The sequence below is a fragment of the Sceloporus occidentalis genome, unplaced genomic scaffold (assembly GCF_023333645.1).
Source record: "Sceloporus occidentalis isolate IW3139 unplaced genomic scaffold, rSceOcc1.0.p SCAF_7, whole genome shotgun sequence".
NCBI classification, from domain to species: Eukaryota; Metazoa; Chordata; class Lepidosauria; order Squamata; family Phrynosomatidae; genus Sceloporus; species Sceloporus occidentalis.
Window position 1 is genome coordinate 48,128,374 of NW_028316987.1, and position 12,195 is coordinate 48,140,568.

At 38.5% G+C, this 12,195-nt stretch overlaps 1 protein-coding gene across 1 annotated transcript in view; it reads left to right on the plus strand.

Moving 5' to 3' along the window:
• Positions 1-12,195, plus strand: part of GADL1 (GAD like acidic amino acid decarboxylase 1) — a 114,318-nt gene that overhangs the window by 52,553 nt on the left and 49,570 nt on the right. The window contains exons 10-12 of the mRNA XM_089532892.1: positions 3,088-3,152; positions 3,552-3,633; positions 9,883-10,082. Coding sequence (XP_089389018.1) covers positions 3,088-3,152; positions 3,552-3,633; positions 9,883-10,082 — 347 coding nt within the window. The remainder of the gene's footprint in view (positions 1-3,087; positions 3,153-3,551; positions 3,634-9,882; positions 10,083-12,195) is intronic.

A 12,195-nucleotide genomic window follows, 5' to 3' on the forward strand; every position in this document is an offset into this window, starting at 1 on the left:
TTATTGTTTTAGCATTTAGTATTCATTTATTCATGCTGAACATCTAGAATTATTCCTAGGTTTTTGTTGCTATGCCAATGGCAGTATTCCGAAACTTATTGTTTGTCTATAGGGATTTGGGATAGTTATGTTTGTTTAACAATTTAATGCTCTAAAATGACTCTTTGTATATGACTTACAGAAATATTTAATTTATGACAAGTGAGTGACTAAATAATTATGCAGCTACCTGAATAGTATTCTTATAGATTTTCAGTAAAACTATTTTTTTTAAAAAAGCAAAGGAAGATTAACACTATTCTTACAGCAAAACTATTTTTAAAAAGAAACCTAAGGAGGATTAACATGAATTGATAATTTTATAAGCTTGCCTTGATTCTGTTTGATAGGTTTTGTTATTTTTCTGCTTTCCTTGTAGATGATTTATTGGAGATAATTTGTGAATCTCTACACTGCTGTGAACTCCTTATTTCAGAATTTCTCTTCTGCTGATTGCTTAGTTATCATTCTTTTGAAAGATATTTCATTTCTTCAGACTAAATCATCTGGAGGAGCTAAAATTAATTTGCTTCCCTAGTATTTTGTTTCATGATATTGGCTACTAGTGTAGCTGTCATTGGGATGTTATCTGATTGCCAGTGGAAATGAAGGCACCATTCATGATTTCTTTACAAAGCTGGCCCAGGTAATCCCTTATGTGCACTTAAGTATGTGGAAAATGCCTGGCAGGTATATGTTGATCCTGAATGGATGGATACATGCATCTTTCTGCAAGGGAACCTCTGCTGTAATTTATCATTCTGTTCTGTTCAAGCCTCCTGAGAAAAAGCTATATATAAAATGTGCTGAATTTGTAATGGCTTGGGACAGATTCAGATCACCAAATATAGGCTGTTATTTATGACGTAAGGGCACATGAAGCAGATTGTCAATGTAGCATACTATTAATGCAGACCTGGATGCATCTACTTAAAAGTAAGCCCGCTCAGTTCCATGGGTTAGGGTGAGTGTGTGCAAGACTGTATCCTAATCCTTAATAAAATACTATTTTGTAAGCATGCGTGCTTATGGACATGATCACTTCGCATGCATTTTAGAGTGTGAACATTTGTGGTAAAATAGACTTTCTGCATTATTTTCTTGTCCAGGAGCTGATTTTAGAAGGAAAGTTCTATCACATGAGAGTACAGGTATACTTTAGCTGGTGACACAGTGGTGTTCCTAAGCATTACATTGTTTAACCAAAAATTTGGTACCAGAGGCAGAAATAATTAGGAAAGAATAGGGATAAATGAAAGAGTAGGTCAATATATTTTAATAACGCTTTTATCCAAAACTAACAATATGCACATGGGAAATAAAACAGCCAGGTCAGGTAAGCCTTGCATAAGTGGGGGGAAAAAGGAAGAAGCTTCTACTGATCACTGGAAAGCTTCTTCCAAAATGCACACTGGGATTCCCCCCCCCCCCCCTTTCATGGACATCCACTTTTCTTTTGGTGGCGAGATCTCTTCTTCTTCTTCCTCTTCCTCTTCTCCCCCCCCCCTCTCTCTTTTCTAAAAAAACACATACTTGGGGGCAGCTTGTGAAGCAGACTTATATATTTGCCCTATTTCTCTTTGTTGTGCACTTCATGAATGCTCAGTAAGTGATTCTGGAGGCAGTGGATTTTTAACCTGCCTGTTGTAAGCAGATGCATACGTCTAGTATAGGATCACCTAGAGTACAATCCCATTCTTCCTAGTTTAAATTTTATGTAATTCTTTACTTCAGATACACTGTTTCAACCTGATACTGAAAGTCTGTTTCTCCAGCACTCTTTCACCCATCCTTCCAGTGCCAGTGCTAGTGAAAATCTTTCAACTAGGTAGAGGGCAAGGAGGAAAAGAAGGTCAGGGCTGATATAAAAAGACATTGTAAAAAGAAACTTATTTATTTATCAGAGGGTTTGTTAACTGAGGTATGCCTGTATGGGGTTGTCCGCACAGGCCAAAAGGCCTGGGTTCCCCCTGGCCTTGCATCATCTTGTTCAGATGATGTAGGCCAAAACCCTGATGCCTGTCCAGACGGGGATGCAAGGGATCCAGTCTGATCCCAGAGTAAATAACCTTTACCCTGGGGTACTTTATCCTTGGTTTTCCATGAAGGTTCTAGGAAACTTGGTGGCAAAACCAGACTGCTCACCCTGCCCCCTGCCCCTTGCTCCTTACCTTGTTGGCCATTGCTTTCACTCAGAAGCCCTCCTTCATGATGTTGGATGCAGAAACGGGGCACCTGGCTGCACCCACATGGCTAGGCATCCTATTTCCACGTCAGACACAGTGACAGGGGGAAACTTCTGGGAAAGAGCAACAGCACGGTAAGATAATAATTGCACACTGGTCACAGGTCCCAGGTTGGTGTGGGGACAGGTGTGTGAACACCTGTCTGTCTCTGTGCTGACCTTTTAAACATTCATAAGTCAAATACCTTTTAAACATTCTTATATTTACTTCTTTTTATCAGTCTGTGGTTCAACTTTGTAAAATTCCTTGAGCCTGTTTTTTGGGCAAAGGTATACATATAAACAAAATAAGTAAATAAATTTAACAAATAACTTTCCTTTTACAATTTAAAGTAAACTTGTAAATCTAAGTGATGACTTGCAGACACAATTCAGAGGAAGTCATTACAGTGCCGAGAAGATGATGATTAATTCAGCCTGTCTAATTGCCGGTATGTATGCATAATTTAAAATGGTGGTACTATAGAGCCCCTTGCAAGAGACATGGTAACAGTTACAAAGCAAGAACCTTTGTGCTAGCATATCATGGAGCCCCAGTGTAGTGATTTGAGTGTTGGACTAGGACTCCAAGAAACAGGCTTTAAATTCTCGTTCGGTCAAGGAACCTCATAGGGCTTGAGGTTCCTGTTTTGAACTTCTTGTTTTGTGTTGAATTTCTTTTGTTTTAAATTTGCAGTGGATGTTACATTCAAGAGAATCAAGTTAATACCTTTCATGCTGTTGAAGCTTTCAAAATCACTTACTGAGTTCAATTACTCAACGGTGTGCTAACATTTTTTAACTTTTAATAAACATCTCTGCAGGCATCATGGGGAGGCTCAGCTTTACTGTCCAGGAAGCATCGTAAGCTTCTACATGGGATCCACAGGTATATGAAGTTTAATTTGCAAGGGATAATCATTTAAAAATCAACTGTAAGCACTTTTAAAGTTTCAATGAGAACATCACCTTCTCATTTAAACCAGTGGTACTCAAAGTGTTTAGCTTTATTCTCTCCTAAGTATGCTCTGCATTCCTATTAAAGTATTTGTCAATAACAGAAACAAATTTGAAAAGAAATGGAAGAAAATTCTTGGTTGAGGGTGGTGGACCTTTGTATCTAGATATTTTGGAGTGGAGCTTCCATTCTACTTACCACTGGATTCATGGGCTGGGGCTTAGATTAACAAAAGTGTCCTACGCTTGCTTTGATTTATCATATGAGTATTAAATATTGCAGGGTTCACTTTCAACTAATTCTGTTTTCTTCCACACACCACTTATATAGGGCCAATTCTGTGGCATGGAATCCTCATAAGATGCTCATGGCAGGAATCCAGTGTTGTGCATTTCTGGTGAAAGACAGTTCAGTAAGTCATTCCTTAATTTTCCCAATATGATGCAGGGATTGGGAAAAATTCTGGAAAAAATGCAAAAAAACAAAAACAAAACTCTTTTAATGACTTCTTCATGTAACTTTTAAATGCAAAGTATGAAATTGCATGAAATATAGACAGTGCTTCGTGTGCTGACAGGAAATAAAATATATGTCAGCCTGCTGCTATTTCTGCATATGATTTGCACTCTTAAATGCATATATTTTGGTACTGATTGTCTTATTTTCTTGTCAGCTTATTTGCATGTAAGAGGGGAAAACTGCCCATTCAGAACAACATTTTGAATGAAAAGAAGGGATCTTGTGCAAATCAAAAGCCAGTGAAAAAGTTATTTTAAAAGAAGTGGGCAAATGATGCAGGAAGCAAATTGTAATTCTAAATAATTATTTATAAAAGGAAGGCTTGTTAATTTGTTTTGGTTTTGTAAGTTGTGGAATAACTTTTAATAGATGAATCATCAGTGGTATCTACTGGCTTGGAGAATTAACCATGTCTTAAAATAATGTGATAGAAAAAATTAATTAAATGAAATTGAAAAGGATGACTTTTCACATAGGGTGGAAACACCCGATAGCTATATCATAATTGTAGAAAGTATAAAAGAAATGAGTGGATATACATTACCCCTTGATCCTCTCATTTATCTTCTTAATTATGTTGAATAATTTATTTCAAAAGAACATGAGATACTTAACACCATGGTTTGCTGCAAGAGGGTGTCTTATCATGCCTTTCACTCTATATCCTTTCCCTTCTTTCCTATGTTCAGTGATTTGCTATTTTGCCTGTGCCTTTCTTTTATCCCCACAGCATCCCCAAATGGATTTAAATACCTCTCTTCAGAGGCTCTTTTTATTTGATTATGCTGATTTTTAGAATTTCACATACACTGATAATAATAATAGGACAGTATTAATCAGCACTAATCTGAGAAAAAAAATGATAACATCTAATTTCATTGGTGGTTAAAGGCATTCTCCTAGACCCAAACTAAGTCCTGCTTAGAGAAGACCCATTGAAGTTAATTGGCCTTAAGTTAGTTCTGGTTTTGAATCCTGTATCTAGTGTTTATGGTTATGAGAAATATGTTTTCTTTTAACAAGTTGAGTGGTATTTTTTTCTTCACCTTCCAGTATGACTAAAGTCAGTTAGAATCAATTACAAGATTTTAAATAGCTTTTGATCATTTGGAAATGCATGTTAGTCTTTGTTCCCTTAGCTGAAATAAACATTGGATGTATTCATATGTGCAATTTGGTGCTTTGTTATGTTTTTGTACATAGTTTTCTGAAACTAGGGGAACAGAACACGGTGGGGAAACATGTGGTCCATCAGATCACACTACAGTTTGTTGAACTGCAACTCTCAGCAGCCTTCATCTTGAGCTGTGGTGGCCAGCACAGCATCTGAAGGGCCACAAATCACCCATCCCTGGACCAAAATCTATTTTATACTCCCAAGTCTATACATATATCTTGCACAAAAGTAAGCTCCACTGAGTGAAACATCTTTCCAGGTTAAACAGCTGTAGTCTAAATATATCAGTGAGTAGAGACATGATTGAAATACATGTGCCTTAGAAAAAAGTGTCCTACAGTATGTTTGGATGTCATTGAGTTAACCAAAGAGCACGGTTCTCAGCTAGGGGAGGGGAAAAGTGCTTTAAATTGATTGAAATGAGAAAACATTTGGACTTCAGAGACTTTGAAACCAAGAGATTAGTGCATCCATTGTAAAAACACAGATCAATCAAAGCAATTGCTGTGTGTCCTCTGTGTTGACAAGAAGTACAGGGGAAGAGCACAATAGCTCCCACAATGCCCTTTGAAAACAAACCTTTCCCTAAATGAATCCTGTCATGACAAGTTTGAATTAAAGTGTCTGCCAGTTTAGTTAGGGGATGAGTGACCACGGAGATTGGTATGCAGCTATTACACATTAGCAGAGGTTGAACAAAATTACTTGGGGACTTGTTGTGTGCCTTCCAGTAGTTTCTAGCCTATTGTGATCCTAAGGAAAATCTATCACACAGGGTTTTCTTGGCATGATTTGTTCATAGGGGGTTTGCCTTTGCCTTCCTCTGAGGCTGAGAGGGTGTGACTTCTCTAAGGTCACCCAGTGGGTTTCCATGGCCAAGTGGGGATTTGATGTCTGTCTTCAGATTTGTAAACCAGTGCTCAAGCCATTTCACCATGCTGTCCTTCCTTTATATAATATTCAACATTTTTAAAAAAGTTTCATCCTATATTGAAAGACATTCAAAGACTAGTAGCATCACTGGGTGTGCTGGGCTGTGGTAGTGTCACCCCAGAAAGGGGGGATGACATCCAGTCTGGCTTCCCCTCCATGTTCTCCTAGTGCCATCCCTGCATACATGTGCCCTCCCATCCTTTGCATCCTCCGGTCTTTTCCTCATCAAGGAATGGACAGAGAGGCATGGGGGGAGAAAGCACATGACGTCCCTGGAAGCCCTACCCTCTGGAAGCTCTGCCCCCTGCACCAGGTGACACCTTGTGCAGTGATGCCACTGTCAAAGACCAGGTAATTCTGTCACAAAATTCATTGTTAATTATGTTGTTTCACTTACTCTATGCATGCATAGGGTGGACATACAGATATTTCATAACAATATTCACTTCATTCTTGGGAGAAGTACAGGTATCCTTACTTAACAAAGTAGATGTGTTCCTGGCCTTTTCACCTTTCACCAAAATTTTGGTACCAGAGGCAGAACTAACATAGAAAGAATAGGGATAGGTTTCTACACCACAGGGGGAAAATGAAGAAATTCAGCATGTTTCACAAACCTTTTACTTAAAACTAACAATATGTACTTGTCAAATGAAACAACCAGGTCAAGTAAGCCTTTCATAGGTAAACAAAAACATGTTGAATCTAATCTAGAGACAACCACAAAGCTTTTTCCAAAATGCATCCCTGGGTTCATTTTTCTTTCTTTCAACAATCTCTTCTTTATGGTTTCTGCTTTTTTTTTTTTTTTGCAAAACATAGATCTTTGCTTTTTCAACATGGCAGTGCAAAAAACAGAAATTCAAAGTGTTGTTTGGGAGGCATCCAAAATAGTGGATGGACTGGGACAAAACCATTACAAGAATTTTTTATTTGGTCATGCTAGGTAACACAACAAGTCTGGTGATAATAACCCCAAACAGAAGGGCCAAAAAGAGCGCCTTCTGGCTACTTCGGGGGCGTGCCATTTAGACTATGCACACCTCTGAGGTGTCCGGAAGCCGATCTAAGGCTGTCTAAAGCAGCCCAAAGCCACCAGCAAAAAGAGCAGATGTAATCTGCTCCTGCTGGTGGCCTGTTGGGCCATCTGGTCACCACGATCCCAGCCTGATTGATGTCAGAGCATCTGCTTCAGTTCTATGTTATCAAACTGACAAACATTTTTAGGAGATGACCAAAACTTGGTTTCATGATCAAAGCAAGTAGTATATACAACATGCTACATTTCTAAAGCAACAAACCTAAACAGATTTCTAAATGAATATGTAATGGATATTTGAAGAGTTTTGCAACACAAATGGGTGCTTGTTTGAGGTTGTCTCGCTAAATTATTTTTTATAGGAATTAATTGTATCGTTTTAATCTGTTGTTTCAGTGTTTAATATTTGCTTTAGTGTTTGTTAGTGGAGTTGAATTGTTAAGAAACATTTGAATTTATTAGGGGGAAAGTAGTTTTTTTAAAAAAATAAATACACAGCCATTCAAAAGGACAGAGACATAGACACGTCTCAGCTCCATATACAGATGGCAAAATGGATTCCTTTTCAGGACAGAATTTATTTTGCAAATGACACGGGGTATAACCAGTGTCAGGTTCACATATATTATAGGGCTTAGTTTGGCATATTTTCCTTTATTTTATTATCAGTTCGGCAGAGTTATCTATGATATATTGCCATGCAGATGAAAGGCTATACATTTAGCTACAGAAATGTAGACACTTTCATTAGGAGTATTGTCAGAGTCCTTGCACTGCTTCTTGTATCAGACAAGGAAAAAAAAAGGTGGCATGAAATACTAAACTCATTTTCTGTCAGCTCAAACTAGTATCTCCCAAATCCAATTTAAAATGAATTGTGTGCTCCTTGTGAGATTATATTTGATGATCTTTTGAATTGCTGTGGGGTTCCATAACCTTCATGCTCTGCTGAGAAATTGTACAGGATTTCTTTAACTTAAACACTGACTTTCAGACCAATTATATTTCAGAAACCAACTTACTTGATAGAGCTGGATGAGAATGCTCTTCCCTAAATGACTGGTCTGATTCTGTCTGTTAGCTTTTATGTTTCCTATCCATTCCAGATTATTTGGTTTCAGCAGCTCTGTTCCTCACTAGTTACTTTTCTTTTACCTTTCTTCTACTATCCTCCATTCTTATTTTTGCAGTTCCAATCCATGCCAGATATTTCCACATTCCTGAGAATTTTCGAATCTTCAAAACTTTGACTTTCTGAAGGTTGTTCAAAAATAAATGCAGTTTTCATGGTCAAAGTATTTGTCCTTTCTTAGTGCAGAATTTAGACATATGGGCACAGAGCTGGATCAGATGCTTCAACTTTTCTTCCTTCAAATCCATTTACAAATCTTCTCCTGTGTTAAATTTTGTGAATCAGAAGGGAACAGTTTAGGAAATAACGCTTAAAGTAGGCCCACCTGTTCTTAGGATGGGACACCTGTGGGTCTCAGATGTTTTTGAACTGCAGCTCCCATTAACCCTAACAAATATGGCCAGTGGCAAGAGATTAAAGCTGTAGTTCTACAACTGAAGGTCCAAGTGGCCCTCATTCCGGTTCTATGCAGATTGGTAGTACTGTAGCTATCCAAGGTCTTCGTTTTAACTTAAAAAGCTAGAATCTTGGACTTTCTACTTGCAAAAGCAGTTGGTCTCTTTTTAAGCTACGTTTTTCCTTAAGGTCCCTTGTTAATCTCACATGTGAGGTCTGCACTGGAAATGTACGTAGAGTGGTGCTACCCCAAGTGGTAGTCTTTGGGCCAATGCCATAACTGCTGGTTCCTGGAGAGCATCTGTTTTAAGTTTTACATTTCTACACATTTTCTGCAGCAGTTCACTTTGCTGTGTTTGAATATCTATTTTTAAGACATGTTCATTGTATCTGTATATTTCAGCACTCATCCCCAATCAGAGGTTTTGCAGTGGCATTTTCTATGGTATTAATTTAGGGGCCCTTTCACACTATACAGTTCAAGCATATGATGCTATTATCACTGCCATGGGTGCATCCTTTAGAATCCTGGGGTTCGGGGAGGCACTAGAGCTCTCTGGCTGAAAATTTTGAATACCCTTCCCTAAATGTAAGAGCCGTTGTGATGTAGTAGGTGAGCATCAGACTAAGACTGGGGACCAGGGTTTGAATCCTTGCTTGGCCATGTAAATCCTGGATGACTTCGGGCAAGTGACATTCTCTCAGCTTCAAAGGAAGGCAAAAGCAACACATTCTGAACAAATATTGCCAAGAAACCCCCACAATAGGGTCGCCTTAGGGTTGCCATAAGTTAGAAATGACTTGAATACACACTGGACTTGAATACACACAGTAACAGCAACAAACATTATATCCCAGGATGCTGTCATGACATTTAAAGTAGCATAGTGCTATAACTGTATAGTGTGAAAATGCTCTCTGATATTATTCCTATCTTTAGTGTAAAAAGAAGACAGTGCAATTCTTTACAGACATTGGATGTGCTGAGTGCTTGTCATGGTCCAGCCATCAGAACAACAACAATGACAAGACAGATAGGTTTTGCATTAAAATTAAAAAAAGATGCTGCTGATCCTTTTTGTTGAATAATATTAAATTCCTTATAGAAATAAAGACAAGCTAGTCACCAAAGTATTTGGCAGAAAGACTTTTAATTACATTTCCTTCAATCACTGTCTTCCAGAGACATTGAATTTGCTGAGCACATAGGTTCAGCTGACATTTTTGCAGTTAGAAGTTACTTTTTGGAGTTGTTATCTAAAAAAATAACTCATCCAAATTCTGCATCTGTGTAACCATGTGTCCTGTTTTCACATGGTTTCATATCTCCTTGCATTCCTAGTTCTTAATGATCAGTCCTCCTGTAAGCAGAAAGACTTTCATTCCAGCATTTTAATTTTCCTCCTTGTAATGAATATAGTAAAAGTTTCTAATGGTGCTTAATTTTATGTTGCATCTAAAACAGGGTTTGCTTAAGAGATGCTATTCTGCCAATGCTTCGTACCTGTTCCAGCAAGACAAGTTCTATGATGTCAGCTATGACACAGGTGACAAATCAATCCAGTGTAGCAGAAGAGCAGATGCTTTCAAATTCTGGATGACATGGAAGGCACTGGGGACAACTGGCCTCGAGGAGAGAGTAAACAGAGCCCTTGCATTAGCCAGGTAAGGTCTTTTGAATTATAGAGTTGTTAACTCCATGCTTATAAAATCATAAAGCAGTACCAATTGACTCATGTTATTCTGTATAAGCTTAAAATTTATATTTCCTTGGTGTAAATGTGAATGGAAAAACTAGATCTGAAACTTATTTATCCCTTTTCTCAGACATAATGCTCTGGGTCCCATCATTAGTCAGAATAAGAAGCACTGTGTCCTTTCTCCTTTCACTTGCATTCCTTAATGCAGAGGTTCCCAAAACTATTTCCCCTGGTGTTGTTGGACTACAGCTCCTTGACTCCCATGTTGGCTGGAACCTCTGGGAAGTGATCCAACAACATCTGGAGACCCAAATTTGAAAACTACCGTTTCACTGCAATTCTCCCAGGTCCACTTTTCTGATTATTTCAACAGGAAACTTAAGTTCTGGCTACAGTCTAGGCTTACAAAGCATGGTTACCTGTTTGATAGTTGTGGTGTGTTGTCAGCACTTAAGTCACAGTTTCTCAGTTCATACATAATGGAAAATATTAACATAACAAACCATAGAAGCATTGTGTTGGCTAAAGGATAAATTATTCCAAGAAAAATATACTTTATTTATTTTTTTGTTTGTTGTTAACTCCCATCAAGTTGACCTTGGCCATGTCTGCACAAGGCAAATAACAGGTCCTCCTTGCGTCTTCATGGCAACTAGTCCAGATGACGTATTGCTAGGTCAGCACTTGTGCCTGTGCTATGCCACCCTTAAACCACAATTTAAAAACTCACCTTTTGCTCTAGAACTTCACAAAAAATCTGGAGTCTTCCAGAGCAATGTTGGGCAGTTGCTTTCAGTGAGTCCCTCTGTTTTGCCTGGAGTTGTTGCTGTTGGCACAAGTCTCTTTCTGAAGTCAGAACAAGGCAACCAACCATATGACACTGGACATCTCATTTTCAGGTTCAGAGCGAGTGACTTGTGGGAGTGACAGTGGATGGCACTGTAGGATGTGTGTGTGCAAACAGCTGCCCTATGTTGCTGAAAGTGTCCATTTAATGGGGGGATTTCAGAGCAACTTTGTGACCAGAATACTCTGGGCTGCTTGTAGAGTATTCTGGCTTGTGCCAAATCTTTGATTTATGATGACCTCATGAATGAGGGACCTCCTATCATCAACAGCTTTGCTCAGATCTTGCCGACTTGGGCCATGGCTTACGTAACAATGGCGGCACCCATGTATACAGGGCGCCACCGTTATTACGTTACCGCCACATACTAGGGTTGCAGGGCGTGCAGTCGCTCAGCCCCTGCACAACCATAGTACATGGCCAGGCCGGCGTAAAGTATCGGTCTGGACCAGGGCTGAGTGTTCTTGAAGTCATACCAATAAGTGCAGTTGTAAACAGCAACTAGTTGTTGCTTCTGCTATGTTAAATACATCTATTGGTATGAATTTTACAACATTGCTATAGGATGATCCTTACAAGATTGCTATTGGTTCTTCTTAGTATTTTTTATTCTTGTATGTTATAATAAGTGTTAGGAGTGTACTCATTCCAGCGGAGAATACCAAGCTAGACATAACACCTGACAAAGATGAAATGAGGCGACAGAATTTAGAGAAAAAGGAGGAAAGGAGATTAGCCAGCTGATGTGAATCCCACTGATATGTGAGGGTTTCTCCATTTCATGTTCTGAATTTTGATGGTACTGAGGGCAGAAGTAAATTATCACAAAAGATTGGTACTTATGCTGCTTATACACACAGTCCATAAGATGTGGTTCTGTTGTCTTCATGTCACAGTGTTTTCTATACCTTGATTGAACAAATCTGATTGGCTATTCCAGGGGACATGGGGGAATACTTTGTGTAATTTCATCAAGGCACAAATTGACTTGAATTGTATATCATGTGTTCAATTTTAAAAAGTAGATTTTAAAACTGAACTACGATTTTCAATCACAGTGCCCCTGATCACAAATATCATGATTTATTGATAGCTATCAGTCTAAGATAACTTCGATCAACTTCAGCATCCAAAAATGCCAATGTGTCATAAAATGCAGTCTCAGAAGCCTTTTGATATGTTTCAAAAACTGAAATGAAATAAATATTCAGTACACCTAAATTAAATTAGT